The 21,528-nt window shown below is 34.1% G+C and overlaps 1 protein-coding gene across 3 annotated transcripts; it reads right to left on the bottom strand.

The window, feature by feature from the left end:
* Positions 1-13,596: 13,596 nt before the first annotated feature.
* On the bottom strand, positions 13,597-18,746 carry LOC131064717 (cytochrome P450 86A22). 3 transcript variants are annotated; one of them, XM_057998959.2, is made up of 3 exons: positions 18,158-18,746; positions 16,599-16,697; positions 13,597-15,988 (listed from the first exon to the last, which is right to left on the bottom strand). In XM_057998959.2, the coding sequence occupies exon 3, from the start codon at positions 15,594-15,596 to the stop codon at positions 14,028-14,030; it is 1,569 nt and encodes a 522-aa protein (XP_057854942.1). In that variant the 5' UTR covers positions 15,597-15,988; positions 16,599-16,697; positions 18,158-18,746; the 3' UTR covers positions 13,597-14,027. The 3 variants fall into 3 exon arrangements, with proteins under 3 accessions (XP_057854942.1, XP_057854943.1, XP_057854945.1); XM_057998960.2 differs by having other exon boundaries at positions 18,332-18,746; XM_057998962.2 differs by lacking the exons at positions 16,599-16,697; positions 18,158-18,746 and adding an exon at positions 16,301-16,513.
* Between the last annotated feature and the right edge of the window lie 2,782 nt (positions 18,747-21,528).

Raw genomic sequence — 21,528 nt, 5'->3', positions numbered from 1 at the left:
TGGAGCAAAAGGTATCAACAACCCTCACAACAATTGGTACATGCTCAACTACTGGTGCTCTTCCCCTAACACAAACATGCTTATGTAAGTGAGTTTTTTTGAATAGTAAGGGCATCCAGGCACTGGCTATGCAGGGGAAAATTTGCACCCCCGATCCCCGTGCTCGTCCTCCTTCCATACGACGACAGTCAGAATTCCTGTAAAAAATGCGTACTCTCCTACAACCTCCATTTGTCTTAAGGCTCCCGACCCTGCGGTAAAGTTAAATAGTTATTTTTATAACAATTTTTATTTATTATAAAAATAATGAAAATTTTAATATTTTTTAAAAAATTTATTTTAATTTATTTTAGTCATAATAATATTATAATATACAATTAATTGATTTTAAGATATATATTACATGTAAATTTTAATATATTTTTTTTAATTTTTTTTTAAATACATATATAGGTAATAATAGCTTTTTTACAAATATATATATTTTTATATTATATATTTAATTTTTTAATAAATTTTAAAAACAAGTTTTATGTTTAATTTTTTAATAATTTTTTTTTTTTAATTTTAAAAATAATTAAATTATAATATATAATTAAATGATTTCACGATATGTATAGTAAAAAATATCTTTTACTAAAAATTTAACATAAAGAAATTAATAGTATATAATTAAGTGATTTTCACATTAAAAAATAAACATACATAATATATAAATAGCTTAGTTATAATTTTGTGCAAGAATTCTGAGTGCTGCCGCACGGAAGAAGGACGAACACGGAGATCGGGGGTGCAAATTTTCCCCTGCATAGTCAGTACCCATTCTCAACTCATTAAATTTTGAATTCATCCAGCCCATCCAATTCATAACACATTGAACGCTCTGCAATATAGTAGACAGGGTTCATCAATTCCACCACCTAATGCCATTAATATTTCCGTAAAGTGAGCTACATATATATATATATATATATATGTGCCTGAAAAGAGAAAGATCTTCACCTGTAAAAGCATCTGATGAGTGAGTAATGGCATTAACTGAAGCATGAATCTAACATGGCATGTTGAGAAAACGAGAAATAGTTAATAATAGCTTTCACCGTCAACTAGGATATTACTCTTCTTTCCACATGGCGCAAGGCCCACCAGTATTTATTCGATATACGTTTTGGATCGTACCCATTGTTTATAGGCTTTCAAATCTGCAAGGATTGAATGCTTGTTTTGTGTGCTCTAATTGTAAATTTAGATGAAAATAGTTTTACCTTTTATCCATGGCAACATCACCATGTCAAATGGTTTTAAGATACACCACCTTTTTTTTTCACTGAATAAATCTAATATTACATAGAGGAAATTGCAGTTCAGAACTGTAAGAAAGAAGAAAATATTCATGAGTAGGTTATACAAAACAAGTTTACAACCAAAAAAAACAGACATAAAGTTGATGAATACAAGAATAAATTGAACAAGTTAATAATAGAATAACTCAATGATAAAATAAAATAGTTAAAGATGAGGATTCAGTTGAAGCGAACCCTGAACAACAATCGATTTTATAGAGAAAGTCTTAATCCTTGCATTATGTCAACCTTTGTTTTTTTTGCATAAAAGTTGTTTAACTTGCAATTTGATTTGTTGAATTTGAAAGTACATATTTAAATTCCTCTCAGCCTTAGCCCGAAGTCGAGAAAATAGAAAAACAAGACAAAAAAAATATTAGAATAAAGTCTTAGAAATACAACTTCATGGTGATCATTATAGTTGTGAAAGATAGTTTTACAATGTTTCTCCATTTATGCAACAAAATAGTTTGTCTAGCACTGTCAACAATAATATTAGCATGTAACCTAGCCCAAAGAAATGCCTCTTTCCAACTTAATTTTTGTTCAAAAATAGTAGGGAGGTCATTACACACAACATTCCATTGTTTTTTAACAAAATATCATCCCCTGACAGTTGTCTTGCCACTGTTTCTTTGTTCTATTCTTGGGTCAGCCCCCTTGTTTTGGTTGCTTTTAATATCAAAAACAAAATATCATCCCCAATAGATATGTCTTATACTTTCATGCCTATGACAAAACAGGCAATTAATTAGTTGGATCATAATACATTTCAACTTGTTTCCAATAGGCAATTTACAATGTACAATCTTCCAAGCAATTAATTGAGCATCTAAATTCACTTTTGATCTTCATATTTGAGTGGATAGTTTTGGCAAAAACTTTTCACTGAACCTACAATTCTATTTGACATTTAATCATGACTTTAAGGGGAAATCAAGGAGCAACTGCAAGTATACCTTATTTAATGGAAAAAATTAAAAAAAGGATATGATGGCAACCATAATCAATCTTTGAAAGTCGCATTAGATAGGGGTACAATATTCAAGAGAAAATTCCAATGACACTAGAGACTGCATAAAAATTAAAAAATTCTTTGTAGTTATTTCTCCAACTGAATTGCATTTTAAAACTGTTTGGATGAATGTAGTGCTAATATGATATTCGACATACTTGAAATTTATAGGTATCCACTTGCTACACGTGACTGCACTAAAAAAAAAAAAAAAAAACCTCTTTGTATTTATTGCTCAAACCAAATTGAGTTTTAAAACTTTTTGGATGACTGTAGTGCTACTATGATATTTGACATCCTTGAAATTTATAGGTATCCACTTACTTGCTACTTGTGACACTCTTGGTATAGTTACTTTTGTGTTATTGGATAAAGGTGGGTTTTTGAAGGGATCTAAAATAATTTATAAAGGCTATTTTAGATATGGTACTGAAGGTCTACTAGTAGCCTAGATACAACAATAAAGATAAGTAGCACAATGGAAGGATGTGAATAGTTAAACAACAGCAATGGGCCTACACCATTAAGTAAAAATCAAGACAGACAATGCAAAGTTGGCAGCCTATCAATTTTAAAGAACACATGTAGCTGAGATATAAATCAAGAATCAACAAATCATGGTGGATTAAAGTCAAAAGACTCCAAGGAGCATTGAAATTTTATCCATGGACCTATATCTACAAGACTAAACATAGAGCCCTTCCTAGAATTTTTTTGTGGATACCATTATTGAATTAGGAACATTAAAAATCGTGTAGTTTGCAGGGGCACAACTATTAGCCTTTAATCATTTACTAAAAGAAAAAGGGGAGGCCAAACCACAAACATAATTAGTGTTTGCCAAACCAATTTACTCTACTCATTTTTCAATGAAGGGACAATAGAAGGGGGAAAATCCTTAACTACATTGTTTTAACTCACTGAATCACCAATTTATTTAGCATGGTTGGTCTTAAGTGATATCATCTAAATTATAGATTTATTTTCCTTAAGTGGACATGAAGCGTTTTTCTCTAGAACTTATATGACCCATTTTTGGATTTACACACCACTAATGAACTACCTACTTTGTGGTATATGAGGAGAACAATAAAATATTGGAGAGGTTCATACATATCAACATAAACACAAATTTTAGCATAGAGGAAATTAGGCCTAGCTTTTGTAACCATGTCAATAGGATTTTGTTACACGTCAATGGTCACTAGCTAACCAAAATAATTGACACTACCCATTCACAACTCCTCTTCACTATAATTCAAAGCTAATTACAAAACCTTGACCTAAATAGGGTCCCTAGAAATGGACACTAATGCAAGATTAGACCATAACCTCCAATCACAAAGATAGAGTCCATATTTGCAAAAACCATAGACTATAATAAGAGTCTACATGAAGTCCTCATAAGTCAAAAAAGGAAAATAAACAAGGAATATATAATCACTTTTTACAATGAACAAGGATTCATGCCAAAGAGTTTATTGCTTTGGACTTGCTAACTACGGTGCACAACCTTAGGCAAGAGACAAAATAGGACTTGCTCAACTGAAGATCACTATTTCAGGGCAAGATACAAACTACTCTTACAAAATGATAGGAATAGTAGATTGAATTGTATACAAAATAGCATCTGTTAGAATGCAGATAGTAGTTCACAATTTATACTCATATGCGTGCTTTATAGATATCCTAATCTTCGCACTTCCTTCATGACACTACTTTTGTATCCATCAATCACACACCACTTTCTCGTTATTGTTGGCTTGATGATGATTATCATGTATTCATCACTTGTTGTCATTGATGAAACACTCTCACACACATATGATTACATTGACTACCGGTGTAACTTCATTGATTTACACTGTTAACTGGTATGTTTAAGGTTCATCTCTAACTGCTACTCTGTGTCAACCAGTATGTGCCTAAGAGATAACCTGTGGTTACATTAATTCAGCATCAAAATGAAGATGAAGATCAAGCGAAAGATTCCTGGACAACGGTTCACATATTTTGTTCCAACCGGTATTGACTATTCTAACCAGTATCCATTTTTGTGATGAGTTACCAACACCATTTTTTTGGCGATCATTTTTGTGATGATTTATGTTTAATTGTCTAGATACATTGCACCTAGGAAATTGTGTTCCTATGGCCGACATAAGATTTGTATGACTATTTAAAGACATCTTAGTGAATCATTTAAAAGAGAGAGAACTGATATAGCAGAGGAGATTTATGCGAATATTGATATGCATAAAGAGTGAAATCTTTTGTTGAAGAGCGATAAGTGCTAAGATGAAGAGCAGTGTTGAATGTACTTAGAATGATCTGATCAAGCAAGTCTTGTGCTACTCAGAATAGATCGAACCTTTCTTGTTGTTTTCTAATCATTACAATAGAATCAAATCCCCTAACCGGGTAAGCTCTAACAAGCTTCATTGTACAAATCCTCTAACAAGGTGATCCATTAGTTTGGATTCTCAAATCCTCAGCAAGGTTACTCTTAATAGGGCAGTAATCTTAACAGGGTATAAGCTTCTAATCAAGCTTGAGATCTCTAACAAGATTCACTCCTAGCAGAGCACTTTGTAAGACCTTAACCGACTAGTTATCTATTACTCCAGATAGTTAACTTGTGAGTTCCATCTCATCGTCGTTTTTACCTATTTGGGTTTTCCACGTATAAACACTTGTGTTATGGTGGATGTTCTACCCTATGTGGATGTTGTTATTTCATTTTGGATAGCATGTATTTTGTTTAAATGCTTAGTTAAGTTCATCTACCGGTTAGTGTTTGAAGTTGTGTTTGTTTTGGTGTCAATAATTCACCCCCCCCCCCCCCAGTGCTTTTCAAGACCATCAGTTATATGTCTCTCTCTATTCTTACACAACCAATTCGCTCCATATATATCAATCGGATCCAAAACTTCACTAGGTCGGCCAAAAGAATGTAATGTATACATAGTATCGACCCAAAAATATATTATCCGTAAGGTAAGAAGAATGTGTTAGGGTTCACACCAAGTCGACACACCTTCCAATCAACATCAAAAGCCTTTACGCACAACCACTCAAACTAATATGCACAAACCGATACAATACTTGATCTTCTAAAAATATACTATCTTATCCCAGACCTAAAGAAAGCGGTTTACCCCAAAAGAACCACAACATCTTGATTTGCAACATAGTCACGAAGAGAAAAGCAATCCCAATAGTCAATATGATCATTTGAGATATATCCAGTACAAACACTCATTTTAGACCACAATAAGTTTTACCAGAGTAAACACTAAAGATAATAGAATCACTTTTGGACCAGGTAGGGAACACCAAACTTCTGGAAACACATTAAATCATCACCTCATATCATCTCATCAACACAACGTGAATCTGCAATCGGTTTTGTAACATAGTATCATAGAAATAGACATCCAGACCATTAGCCAAATACACCATAGATCAATTGAACATATACATATCTAGATTACCAACAACAACTAGTTCATATAGGAATGACAAAGGTTTGTCATCAATGACAACAAAGACATCCATATGTGCAACAAGTTACCTTCTTCCCCTCACATTTACTTCATTCCCAATAGGTTCTAAAATGTATCTTGGGCTTCAACAAGGTTGTGAGAACCTTATCAAGAACTGACAAAGGTTCCTAAATTAGTTCCTCCATTTACCAATGATTCCTTCAAAATTATTGTCATCTTTCACTTTGAAAAGGCTTTAAAAAATCTATCAGGCTTTGACAAGGTTGTGAGAACCCCATCGACAACTAATAAAAGGTTTTGAAACATCCTCCAAACTATGACAAAATATCAAACTTGACCAAACTTAAAAAGTTGTAAAAATGTTTGCCAACCTTCAATAAGGTTGTGAAAACCATGTTGGGGGCTTACAAAGGTTTTAGAAACTTTCAAACTCATTGAAGCACAATGACTTAACACTTCTATAGTTGAAATAATGAGGTTAGGAAACCTATGTTAGGTCTCGACAATGTTGTAAAAACCTCATTGGCTTCAACAAAGGTTTCAAAACTTTAAAGAAATGCCTACAAAAAAAAAGGACCCAAGTTAATTTAAGGGGTTAGAAAACCAACGTCGAGTTTCAACAAGGTTGTGAGGACCTTATCAACATTTGGCAAAGGTTTTAGAACCTCTTTAGAAGGTTGACAAACAATAAAAACATGATCAATTTTTGGGTTTTTCACTTAGGTAACTAACTAAAATGGAAGGAAACACACAAGAAAAGGGGACATGAACAAAGAGGCCCAACATTAAGTGTCTTATATTGGTTACAATCTTGGATCAACAAAGATTATATAAAATATGAATAGACTGAAGAAAAACTAGCACTATATAATTGAGCCCCAATAGTACCAATTCTAAGGATCATGGAGACACATGAAAATGACTTAAGATTGCAAGGTTAATACCACATTATCCTAACAAATATATACCTTGTACTACATCCATTTATACTCATTTTACTATAAATACATGATTAGCTATCAACATAGACAAACACAATTTGAATGTGATTCAATGATAATCACTTTTGTAGTAGGTAAATATGCCATCCATGACATACAAAAGTAAATGAAAAAAATAAATGCAGCACATCAACAATGCAGATTTATAGCACCTAAGTTTTGAGGCGTTATATTATTATTATAGGTAGCAATCATTTTCTTGATGCAATCTCCTTAATGGTCAGCCAATACAGTTAAAACAGTGATCGAATTGTGTACCAAACTTCTCATTTTTTCCTTGCGCTGCAATTGACAGGTATCATATTTTTGTAGAAAATCTTTCATTTTCTTGATCCGCTGCAATTAACGTTCACAGATTTTTTTTAAAGAGAAATGAGGTGCTTTGTAACTTTAAACAATCAGAAGCAATGCACTTAAATATCTGTCAATGTTTTTAATAGATTATTCAACAATACAAATAAATTTTAAAGATGAATGATTGTCAAACTCAAATAAAATTGAAAGTTGGAGAAAATAATCCATCAAAAGATTATAAATAGATGTATAATACAAATATATTATATATGGAATGTATTTATTAGTTCTTCGAATACTAATGCATTCACCCAAATCTATTAAATGTCAAAGCATCAACCAATCAGAATTAAGAATTAAAATAGGCTGACCAAATTTTATAACGTTTCTATTTTTTCAAAATATACAAATTGCTTTATCTTTTATTCGATTAGATAATAGTACTCTAGGATGATGTTAGCATTTCAAATGTCAAAGCATCAACTAATGAGAAGAATTAAAATAGGTTGACCAAATTTCCTAATGTTTGTATTTTTGTTTGCATTTTCATGAATAGTATTGAATAGTCATTTCAGTATTAATTTTAATTTCCAGATTAAAAATTATTGTACATGAAACTTTAATTCTAAGTTGACGTACTCTGTTTTTTTGCAAAACCTTTACTAGACATATATAGTTTTATCATCTGGCACGTTTGGTTGAAAGGAATCAAAGAATCTTTCAGGATATAAGGATGGATGTTATTCATTTGTGGTGGAAAATTATTCATTCTCTTCGTGAGACTATTGTGGCTAAGTGTGATTTGACTGGTGGTTGATGTTGCTATTTGCACTCGTCTTATTCTTCCTCTTCAAGGGGGTGCTTCGGTGTTCGGTGGGCAAGGTGGAAGAGGGAGTTGAAGACATCCTTTTTGATGGGTCAACCGAGAGGGTCGGTGGACACCCCCTCCCTCTGGTGTGTTGAAAATTAACACTGATGGATCATCTCGGGGGAACCTTGGGCATGTTGGCATTGGTAGAGTTGGGCGGGACAGTTTTGGTGATGTTCAGTTTATTTTCTCTGTATATAAGGGCTTTTATACTAATAATTTAATGGAGGCTCTTGCCATTTTGTATGATATTCAACATTGTTCTACTATTGGTTGGCACAAAATTATTTGTGAGTCTGATTCTCAGGTGGTGGTGAATTTTTAACCCGACAAGAGCATGGGGATGTTAGTTGGCATTTGACTTTAGTTATTAGATAGATTCTTCAATTGTGCAGCTCTTTGGATTCAGTTACTTTCACACACATTCCTAGGGAATGGAATAGTGTTGTTGACTGTTTGGCCAAATGGGCTTCAGATCAGATGTTGGGTTGGAATATAGGGGATTGGGGGCAATTGCCTCTTGATATGGCTCTTATGCTAGATCAGTTAGTGGATAGTGATAGGGTTCTCTAGTTATTTATCTTGTCTCTTTGTTTGTTTCTCCTTTGTGTTTGAATAAATTTTTACCCCTTTTTTAGTTAACTAAGCAATATGTTATAGATTTTACTGATGAACTAGATGTAATGCATCTTTTATTTACTTACTAAGGAAAATAATTTTATGTTTTAACATTTAAATATAGATGCTTCAACTATAAACTTTCCTCAATTTTCTCAGGAGATTTTCTATATTATTACTACAATTTAAAAAAAAAAATTGGTCAGTAATCATTTTGACTGGAGCTTTGAACCAATGGGGCCACAACAGGGGCCCCATCTTCAAGGTCAAGTCAAGGCATTAACACCTCTCTTTTTTTCTCGTCCTTCTCCTCTTTAATCTCCCCCTTCTCCTTGGATTCCTTTGATCTTCCTCCTTCTCCCCTTGTTTCTCCTCTACTTCGATCTCCCTTTCTCCCTTTTCTCCTTGATCCCCTATGGCCTTTTCTTTCCTCCTATTCTCCTTGATCTCCTATTACCTTCCCTTTCTCCATCTCCTCATTCTTCTCCTCTCCTCATTCTCCTCTTTTTTTAGCCTTCCTATCTGTTCTTTATTACTTCCTCCATTTATCGACCCCTTCACTAGCCATGTCCACCTTCAAATGTGAGGCCTTAGCATCTCTTTCTCATTTTTTCTTTCAAGCAGTTAATGTGGCGCTCCCCTCGACTGTTATTCACTCTGTCGTTCATCTCCTTCCTTCTTGCCTACCACCATCATCCTCCTTCCTCTTCGCCTTTGTCTCCTTTCCTTCCTCTTCCTCCATCACCTTCCTTCCTCCACTCCTTTGTCACCTTTCCTTCCTTTTTTTTTTTCCTTCGTTACCCTCCTTCTTCCTCTTCTTCATCTCCTTCCTCTACTCGTCCTCGTCCTATGTCCACCTCCACTTGCCACTATCTCCTTCGTCTTTCCTTCTTCTTCAAGTCCTACACCACTTGCACACCTTGAATACTATGGGGCACATGCTTCCATGCATCATCCTCTCCCTTCATCCATCTCCTTGTTATGTACTACTTCTCCAATCATCACCAGGTTGTCTCTTCATCTATTGCATTATACTGCCACTATAGTGTCCAAGAATTGCTTGTTAATATTGTATCCATATTTTGTCTACATCAATCTTTCATCTTGCATCCACGAAGCAATGGTCTAGGCGAGATTTGAACGAGGAGGCAGTATTAACACTGCCCTTGCAACTACCATTGCACTGCTGGTCAACCCCTATATTATTGCTACAATTATTATTTAAAAATTTCAAATTATTATTTAACAATATCAATATTTTAATATTATTACTACAATTCGCAAGTTCAAGGACAACATTATGGTAGGAACCTGACGCAAATGTGTCTCTTGTTTACATTATTATTTGTTTATTTGATTACGGGAAAAGATTATTGTAATGTCAACATATCTAATTTTGGATGTTATTTTATGTACATTAGGTTTTGTAAATCAAATTATATGCTTTCTATTAAATCATTCCATTTCTATTCATTTTATGCAAATATGATTAGCTATCCATGAAACTATTGTGCTATACAAGTATTAGTTATTGGTAACTTGACAAATCTAGAATCTAATTTATTATCAATATTAAATATTGATGTCTAATGAGATGAGTGTTAGATTTTTTAGGTGCCTCAAAAGCAATTTTACATCTCATCCATATCAAAAAGTAGTATATATTGTTCTTTTTCTTATTGCTCATAATTGACCTTTACCTCTTAAATTGGATCCCATTTAAAATTAGAACTAGATTCTTGTTTTTTTCAAACCCTTTCGATCAGAGCCTTTTTTTGTGGCACTCAAATGCAAATTCAACTGATTTTAATATGCTTTCAAGATGGAAATTGTTTTCAACATATGGAAATATATAAATTTTGAAATCTTTGCTAATTTCAATGTTAATCAGCATATTTTGCTTTTTCCTAAAACAAATATTTGTTGTAATATCTTATCCATGTGCAAGCTAATGAAGTTGACCTAGAAATTACATGTTCCTTAAGTTGTGGCTAGAGCTATCCCATCTCCATGGGTTGTTTGCCCCCTCATGAACATCGATATGTATGGAGTCATTTTACTCATGGTACATGAGATGCTCACTCCCAAGCTTCTCCACTGACTGTTATAAGGGATTGTGGGCAACAAGGTTAGTTGTGACCTCCTTGTAGATGCTTTGTCTCTTTGTCACCCATGGGAGCAACTTTTGGATGACCCATTGGTGAAGTTTCTAACTAGTTTGATTCCAAAAAGTTTCCTCAGATGGCCTATGCAATTTCACTAGCTCATGCTAACAGAAAAGATAAACCAAAAGAAAAAGATTGCGAGGGTCACGAACCTCCCATGGATACCTTGGACTTCGCTAATATATGGGGTAAATTAGGGGACTAAAACTCTCCTCCTCCCCCCCAAACTGATGTTGTCGCCTAACAACTTGTTTTTATATATATGTTTTTCTTATCAGATCATTAGACTCGTATCAAATTCAGAAGTGTGATTTTATATCCATCCACTTGTTTCTTGTGAATGTGTAATGTTATTTCTTATAATTGATAATTTAAACACTTGATCATAGGAAAAATTGACCTTTATCTTGTAACAACTAATCATCTATAACACAGATGCGTCTATTCTGGCTCCAAAACCTTCAATTCGTACGTGTTGTTGACAACTTAAAAAATCATGGCTGTTCTTTTCAAAATCAATGATGTATAACGATCAATAACCTGCATGTTATTGACTCCATACTGCAGTTTTGAAGCCAGAATAGCTGCAGGCCTATAACACCCCACACAATATATAGAGAAAGAAATTGTCATCAATACAACCCAAGTTTTCAGAAGGTAACAACTATTAGCTACTATTGACCCAGAAATGACTATGAAAATCAATCATTTCATCTGGCACAACTACTATTTTTCTTCTCCAAGAATACATCTGTATCTCTCAGAAAGGAAAAAGGAACTGCTTACTCTCCTCTCAATTATGATGTATAGATTACCGTTATTTTGTGATTTAATTTAATAAATTTGGATGAGAGTAGTCTTACAAATACATGGTATTTTTAAAGTTTATATGTTGTGAAACCATCAAATCCAATCTCTCACTCAGTGCTGTTATTTTCAATCTAAACTCAGCCTTGGTGTAAGCATATACAAACAGTATCTAAATGTGATCTAATGAATAAATTATATAAATTACTTTTGTAATGGGTAATAGCGATTCTATTTTTCTCTGTTCTTACTCGTTCTTACTCTCTACTTTCTGATGATAGATATGAATTTGAATCGAAACATCGAAAAAATAAATTTACACACTTCAGAAATTATGCATAGTAACTGTGGAAATCATATAACTACACTTTTATGGTGGGTAATTTTGCCTGTATCCACCATATCAACAATGCAGATTTACAAATTAAAACTGTTCTACTGATTACTTAGCTTTATTCAGTTAAAAAAACAATGCAGATTTACACCACCTACAACTTTCATGCCATTATATTATTATTATACGTAGCAATCATATTCCTGCTGTTATATGGTTAATAACAGACATTAAATTGTGTACCAAATTTTTCCTATATTTCATGCGTTGCAATTGACAGGTGTCATATTCTGTAGAAATATCTTTCATTTTATTGATGTGGTGCAATTGACAGGCAACATATTCTGTGTAAATATCTTTCATTTTCTTGATTCGGTGCAATTATCACACTTAATTTCGAAAGAAAATTAGGTCTCATCAGCCGTATTTTGTGAGCACCAATTTTACACAACCAAAAGCAAACACCCAAATAAGTAATTAATGTGCATCAAAATCTGTCAAAAAGTTTTTAATGGGCTCATCAACCATTCTTCCAAAAATACCATTTTTATATGATAACCATAACCCAATCAACCTTAAACAAATGTCAAATCATATGGAACCTATTATATTCAACCAAATACCCAATCAAAATCATAATTCATAAATAACCTGTCTTGCATCAACTTTGCGAAAAAAGAGTTGTTGCTCATTGAATTCAGTTGAGTTATGTCATAGTCACTTCAAATTGCAAATGCTTGCGTTCCATATGTTTTGAACTTGATTTTCATTGCTGACGACCAGTTATGTCACTGTATTGAGGGTGGCACTCGGTGTCATCTGCTGCTATTATATATAAACTTATTAAACAGTTGTTTTCATTTGCTTGGATTAGGTGAGAGGATTTAGTAGTTGGGTATCTGAACTTCATGTTTTTTATAATTTTGTGTATGATTTAAAATCACATTCAATTTTGTATAGTAGTTTATTTGGTAAATCTTCTGCTTCTAATCAAGGCTTCAGGACCACGTCTTCAAATTTGATGCCATATCAATATGTTTTTTGTTGAAGTGTTCAAAGAGACCCCAAAAATGTTAAGACTTACAATTGTGCACTAAGTCATGTTTTATTGGTGCACCAATATGACGTCACATAATTTGTCACTGTTTTTAGATCTAAGGAAAACATTTTAATCAATTATGAATACTCATGATCAATACTTGCAACTTTAAAGTCACAATTATTGATACTATATCATCAAAAATATTGAACATTAAATCAACATACTACTAATCTACTCTTATATTTCTAATATCGGAAAAATTTGCATTCTTACATGATATTGACCTTCAAATAAAGACACCTTCATTCAAGGAAAAACTTTCCAACACAAATTTCTTATCATGTCCTTTGTAAAAAATTTAGATTCATATGCAGTGGACACAAGAACCATCATATGGAGTGTACAAGTAACAGATGGAGTTCCTACCATCATATGGAGTGTACAAGTAACAGATGGAGTTCCTTTATATTAGAATATGTGGGGATTCATGGCTGATATAGGATTATTACGTTAGAGAAAACAAGTCAAGTCTTTTAACATGAATATCCAAAAAGCATGTTGAGGGGATATTAATTTACAAGCTGCAATCCATGACTAACTTAATCCAAGAAACACAATACTATTTATATTAAACTTAATTCTTATTTCTATACGCTTACATATAACATTTTGTATGGCAAAATCACATGGAATGCCTGATTCTACAGTAAAGATGATACCCTGATCAATTACAAACTTCTCAATTCTGAATATAACGAGCTATCTTCTCTATTATGGAGATTTCTGATACACATTGATAATCTTAAATAATTATTATGCTAAGTGAAATGTGCACACATCTGCATACAACTCTGAAATGCAGATGGTGAACATGAACACAAAAATATGAAATATTTCTAATGATCTTTAAAGAGGGTGGGAGTTCTAATTGTTGCAAATTTGTAACAATATAGCTTGCTTAGGTTGTCATCATAGCAATCAGAAGAGTAATATATATAATTGCAGGACTGTTGGTGTCATAGTTGCCCACCTTATCAAGTAGAGAGAATCCTTGGTTCAACATACACTTTGAGGCCATGTTTCATGAACAGAGTAAGTGACATCTTCTGCTGCACAGGATGGTCAGGAACCAGTGATATGCGGTGACGCAGGAGAATTCCAGCAACAATAGATTTCATCTGCAAATAGGCCAGGTCTTTCCCCAAACAAATCCTAGGTCCCCCATTAAATGAAACAAACTTGTAAGCATCCTCAGGGAGTTCGAACTTGCCATTCTGAATCCACCTCTCTGGCTTGAACTCATAGCAGTCAGGTCCCCAGAGGGATTCCAGCCTACCCACTGAATAAATTGAATAGGTTATGGTAGAACCCCCAGGAACAAAAGTGCCATCAGGAAGGGTATCATCGTTTAGAACATATTTGGAATCCTGTGGAACAGAAGGATAGAGCCTGAGGGTTTCAGAGAGTGCAGCTTTAAGGTACACCAACTGATCTACCTCTTCAAACACCAGGGGCTCCTCGATCCACTTTGAAGTATCAGTACCCCTGCTCTGGGTCAAAACCTCAGAGATTTCAGCAATAACCTTGTCTTCAACACGGGGATTTTGCATGATCAACCAGAAAAACCAGCTCAGGGCAACAGATGACGTATCCCTGCCAGCAAGTATGAAATTCAGGGCAACATTTCGTAGAAATGAATCTGAGAAGGCCTTGCCATCTCCATCTTTCTTCCTTATAAACCTTGACAACAAGTCATCATGTGGTTGTTGTTGATCTCCTTCCTTCAACCCTTGGGGTTTAGCAGACAATTCCTTTTTCCTCACTGCAATGATATCAGACAGGTATTTCTCAACCAGTGCCACACTTTTCCTAAGATCAAGCTCCATGCCTAAACCCATCATCTTGTTAAGCTTCCATAGTACTTCTGGAAATATAAATCTCTGCAAAGTGGCCTCAGTGGCATTGTCAAATGCATTGGCAAAGGGGTTCACAGGAAGTCCTAGGGCCAGGGTCTCTGGATCCTTGCCAAATGCTAGACCACAGATGTTATCAAATGTAAGCCTTAACAAAAGGTCTTGCAAATCAACAGGTTTATGGAGCTTATGAGCTTCTGCCAAAATTGGCCACAGCCTACCCCTGATTGACCTGTTGACCCACCTAGCCATGGCATTCCTTAGCGTTCTTGTGGTAAACTCTAATGCTGCAGTCTTCCTCTGCACTAACCATGTTTCTCCATCACTGTTGAATATGCCATCCCCCAAGAGGTCATGGAACGCTGCCTGCCACTGTGGGCCTTTGGGATAGTTGTCAAACCTGGTCTTGAGAATATGCTCCAGATTCTTTGAATTGCATGTCACAGTAACAAGCCCCTGTTTCTTTGCAAGAAAGGGAATTGCACAGATACAGGTCTGATACGTTCCTCCCACTTCTCTAAGGTTATCTGAAATCCAGTCATGCATCCTAGCACGATTTTGCAATAGTCCTGGCAGGCTTCCCACCACAGGCCACACCTTGGGACCTCTCAAACGACCTACTATTGTTTTGAACCATGCCATATATGCCACTACGACAGCAACTACCAATGCTATAGTGGAAAACTCCATGGCTATTTTCTCCAATCTTATATGGCCTACCCTCTATATAACAACCAGGCCTTTTTCTAAATTCTGTAAATGAAAAACCCAACACGCAGAAAATTGCTTCAAGGCACTTTAGAGCATTACCAGGTACTGCTTATAGACCAATGTTTCCATAATTGTCATCAAGCTTCAGCAGCATCTTGACTTCATTCGCTACAGGATCTCCTTTACTCTTTCACTAACTTGCAGGACTCTCTGAGACTATGGGATCACGATATTCTTCTTGGACTTCGTGGAATCAGGGGCCTTCTCTTCCGCTAACTAGAATCTCCACTCAGTCTATTCTGATACTCTTCCTCAGCCTTCTTCAACCAGCCCTCTTCAACCAGAGATCCTTGATTCTTTATGTGATGTTTCTGCAAATGGAGGTCCAGGTTAACATTAAATTTTAATACAACACAAAATGCTGATCAACTAAGTAATGCAAATTAGTAAAAATAGCATCTCTGATACATGTAAGGATGGCAGAGTATCGACAAAAAGTTAACATGCGAATACGGACATAGACAAGACCCCTTCACTTTATAACCATATTTTTATGACAATCTTATTACAAAAGCGTTAAGATTAACCATTCGGTGACCTGCTTTCTCCAACTTATCTGCCAAATTACTAATAAGATAGCTTCCTATAAACATTATCCAGTAACAAATCCATCTACTGCCTACCAGTGACGAATGCAATGGCTGCAAATTGAAGCACAAGACCGAATATCTGTTCACCAACTATCCACAGACATAAATTAAACCTAACACGCCAATACCATGACTCCATAATAGATATATCGAACCTATTTTCCCTAACTTATACTGGAGAGCATTCATTGCTGTAAAATATCAGAGGTATTCAAGAAACTGTTCACCTACTCTTCCTAAACACAATTAAAAATATGGCTGCATACACATCATCTAATGAAAGCAAGTAAAAAATTGTTAAATAAGTAGTCACAAAAAATTAATGTCTTACTTTCTTGTCTTTCCCTTCACGCCTATGCTTTGCCAGCTGCGAATTATACACCAATTCTGAGAAATCCTTCTTCAAGCACCATTAAATGCCTGCAACTGCCTGTGGCAGCATTAATCATGTCAGCCTGTGAACTCACCATGCATGGAGGTCAACGAAACCTTTCTTGACACCGCATAACCACACAATGCATGAAAAAATTTTGGAACTTAAATGACTAGCATCTTCATTTATGAATTCTGTTAATGGGAACGCTAAACGAACATCAATCTGGACAAACGCTATTAAGATCAATAACCCACACATTAAGTACTTGAAATCCACTGCAGTACAGAAATCCCGAAAGTAGAAGCTCTCCATTAAGAGACCTGAATAAGTGTGGCTATAATGCTACCTTCATCTTGAAAATCATAAACACCCACAAACTAACATTTTATGAATTGTCTTCTAAGGCATTTAACACCCCCCACCTCCTTGGTAACCATTATTTAAGTAACCAAATAAATTCATCAACCTGAGGTAAGAACTGCTGCAACTAGGACACCATAAACACAAATATAAGGACACTCTGAGCACAATTACATATTGGCCTAAAACCATTACTATAACATCTAAAATCATAACACCCACAAGCTCAACAGTTCTTAAATGGGATTTCTGAGGCTTCAAGGTTATAAAAATCCACTTGCTTGCTTTTTGCTATACCTTCAAAACTAAGTGCATAAGCATGGCCTGCTCAGAACTACTCTATTATTAGGACATTATATGCACATTATTGGACCATAAACATGAGGAGATTCAATTAAATGTTCTAAATATAGCCTTTAACTTCAAAATCTAAACCATCACCGCCTCAAATCCCATGAAAAGTAATTCTAAGACATCTAGTCCACCAACCAAATGCATAAGCCAGATATCTAAAATACGCCATGATTAGAACACCATATTCACATATATAGTGTGAAATTTTAATTCCTTGACCAGCCAACTATTGAAGAAATAATAATTGAGATCACTTACAGTAGAAGCATAAACGAATTATCATTCAGATTGTTCAGAAAAAATATCAACAATAATACTCTATAGTATTTCTTAATGAACTTGTTACAAAATAGTTTCAAAAACTATGTTAAATGGTAAATTGACAATACACTTACAGTTGTCTGAAAAAACATATTAAAAACTTAAAAAATATGAAAATTACAATCTATTAGAAGTTTCTAAGAACTTAAAAACTAATTTAAAAGTTATGACTAATCAAAACGGTTGGCATCATTTATCCAGCCTCAAAAAGTTGCAGGGGGGCAATAAATCGCATCATAATTGTGCCTTTCACCATGTAGATCTTCACAACCACAAGCTCAAAAATAATGAGTCAAGAAGCTTCCAAGTCATGTCTATCTAACAATACCTTTTTAACTACCCCTATACCAACCAAGAGCAAAAGCTGCATTGCCTTAAAATGCTATGAATGTAACTATAACAAAATGATTGAGCCTGGCCTAAAACATTAGTCTTAGGACACCCATATACAATTCTCTGCAGACCAATGTAACCTTTACCTTTGAGAATCTCCAAGTCCACAAGCTCAAATTTCATGAGAGATGCTCCTACAACTTCCAATACTCCAGTACCTAGTCTCTCAGTGCTATGCCTAACCACCCAAATGGCTTTAAAAGCATGACCTGAACACTTCCTATGTTTCAGTACACACCACAGAGATGCATATAGTTTACCTGATTGTTTTGGGAGTAATGCTATCTAGGTAGACAGTACAAGTATATATACTCTTGAAAGGATCACAAAGCCAGAGAGACAGGAGGATCACTAGTATCTCACTAATTTCTTCTGCAGAGGTAAGATTATTATATAGCCCTGCAAAAGCTGTGCACTAGATAAAATGGGAATGGAACAGAGACTGGGACATTAATATTGACAGGCTGTGAGAGTAGAGTAGCGGTCCTTTATGGAGGGGTCATTTTTACCTTAATAACTCCGCAGAGATTAGTCCCCTAATTTGCATTAATGAATGTGGGTTGTTGGGTGTTGGGTGCTGAGGAAAAGTGTGTGGGTAGTCACAAGGTCGGTAGTGCAGTCCACCACCCGTACACAATATAAATGAATCAATACCCATAACCAGTGGTTTTATCTCATTTCCTCTCAAAATTTTCTCTCCAAACACCAACACTAGAAGAAAACTAATCGAACAAGAAAGCCCACCTTGCATTATTCACACAGTAGATTAGCTACCTCAACTGCTGTAAAAATAACTTCTCTCTATGTTTTCAACCATAACTGGTATTTTTCCCATCCCCTGCCCCAACCATCTTTGACTATTAAAGTCCTTGAACTGATCTTTCTGTCATTATGAGGTCTGTGTAAACAATGGGGGGCAATTGGAGGCTATTAAATATTGTCACAGCTAAGAACAGACCAAACAGGAAAAATGTTCCATCATTAGATTTGGGTAAATGGTTATGAGAAAATCAAGCACAAAATGATATCAATAGATTGAATTGGGTGTTCTAAGCAAAAATATGTAGATTTGGGTAATATGGGTATCAGAAAAATAAGTACAAAATGATAGCGATAGAATGAATTAGATATTTTAAGCAAAACTAGATTTTTTTATTTATCATCTTGATGACTAGGTGGATGAGCAATATAATCCAAAACAATTGCATTATTAAAAAATTAAAAAAATTTAATTATGTAAACAATTATCATCAACTTTTAGACTGTACTCTATAATTTATCAATTGATTGAAGTTAACTAATTGATAGATTAAGAAAAATAGATCAAATATTTAAAAATAATATTTTGTGATGTGAATTAATGCAAAATACTTCCGATCTAATTATTTTTAATGTTTTTTAAACAAAATTTTAATGACACGAGAGCATTTTCGTGCACCGCATTTGAATTAAAAACGTATAAAAATAAAAATCTTTCTGTTTATGACTTTTCATCTCAAGTCAAGAGATGTAACATAAAATGCAATAAATGACCGTTGGAAGTCGTTGAGCCGTCTCCTGTAAGCTGTATTTATTAAAAGCATGAGAGCTCCAAGTATTTTATTGATAAAAAAGACTGTTTTTAATAAGCGGACACTTTGTAGTTGGGCATTACCTACGCACCAACTTGAGGAGTTAATTATAGAAAAGACTTAAATTCAGGACTGGTCACATCTAATTAAAAGAAAGGTTAAGAGAAGTGTTTTTAAGTCAAATTGAAAGGTCAGGAGCGGTCACGTCTAATTAAAAGAAAGGTTAAGAGAAGTGTTTTTAAGGCAAATTGAAAGGTCAGGAGTGGTCACGTCTAATTAAAAGAAAGGTTAAGAGAAGTGTTTTCAAGTCAAATTGAAAGGTCAAGAGAAGTGTTTTCATAAGTCAAAAATTAGGTTTGTTAGGAGCATATTGGGTTAGCCTTAAATTTATTAAGGGAAGAGTACAAATGCTCATTATAGTTCTTACAGGGTTTCAATTGAAGAGTGGTCATGTCTGATTAAAAGAAAAGTTAAGAGAAGTGATCTTATAAGTCAAAAATTAGGTTTGTTAGGAGCATATTTGCCACTTAAACTTATTAAGGGAAGAGCAATAACTAAAAGTTCATTAATAAATCTCACATGTATCAATAGCCGCCCACTTTTTAGCATTTTTGTACCATAAGTGGCCCATTTGTGCATGACTATAGGGGCATTTGTGCATAAGTATTGACAATTTTAGGTGCACAGTAAGTACGTATCGGGTGACACTTTTGAAATGTAAACATTTTGACCCTTGCGCGGATAACGGATCCATAGTGTGTATTTGCTAGCAAGAAGCTAGAACAATAGCTATTAGCAACTAAGTTGCATAGAAAGATAACAAAAAAAAATCATCGAAATCTGATGTATTGTTTAGGATCTATGGGTGCGTGATGTTAGCTATAACATCTAATTATCATGCCTCTATATTTTCGTCAATTATATGTATATAAAATGCTTGACTTCATGCTTTTTTCTCTTATAAAATTGCATTTTTGTCTTTTTTTATTTGGATTTTATTTTAGTATATATTTTAGTTATTAGTTTGGATTTTACACTCATGAATACAATTTAGAATTAGAATAAATAGATTAATTAAAATAATTGTATTTTTCTTTTTTCTTAGAGATTTAAAAATATTTTTCTTTTTTCTTAGAGATTTAAAAATATTTTGCATTATTAATATTGTGAAAAGTAGTAATGATAATTTTTTTGTTATACATTATTCAATTGTGTTTAATGAAAAAAAAAAAGGTTTCATGTCTTATTGAGAAATCATTTTATTATTACTATTTTTTTTTTTTGGTAAACCACATTGAAATTAAAGCATTTTTCCATTGCTTCTATTTTACTAAAGTTAAAAGGCTGAATTAGATTTGGTCTCCTATAATTTCAACTTAATTAATAGTCTGTATTTTATTGAAATGACAATAGTCCTGTGAGATGGAACGTTTAGCAAACATGTAAATGGCATATTGATTGCAAGGTTGACATGCAAACAATTCTTTTAATGATGAATAGCGATATACTTTAATACTAACATATCAAAAATATAATACATATTATACATAAAAAGGTAGGTGGAATAGAATCACACCTTAAGAGTTCTGTAGTGAAGTCAAAAGGACAAAAATAAGAATCATCAAGCTACTATATCCATGCCTATATAACAAATGAGAGGGGTCATGATCAAGTGGGCAACCCCAAACATTTAAGAGGTATTTGACAATAGCAATGGGCTTTCAAATTGCGAGGATGTCATCTTGATCTTTATCTTTAGGTTGCTATGAAGTAGAACAAATAGGCGAGATGGCAAATATCCAAGCCAAAAAATTCCCAATGTGCCACCAACCAAATTGCCACACTAAAAAATAGATTAATTATGATGATTATATTTTTTCTTTTTC

This window comes from Cryptomeria japonica, chromosome 8, assembly GCF_030272615.1.
Source record: "Cryptomeria japonica chromosome 8, Sugi_1.0, whole genome shotgun sequence".
In the NCBI taxonomy this organism is placed as follows: Eukaryota; Viridiplantae; Streptophyta; class Pinopsida; order Cupressales; family Cupressaceae; genus Cryptomeria; species Cryptomeria japonica.
The sequence above is the reverse complement of the archived record's forward strand: the minus strand, read 5'-3'. Positions and strand labels throughout refer to the sequence as shown.

Coding starts and splice junctions, on each gene's coding strand:
- LOC131064717 (XM_057998959.2), bottom strand. CDS start 15,596: ATGGAGTTTTCCACTATAGCATTGGTAGTTGCTGTCGTAGTGGCATAT.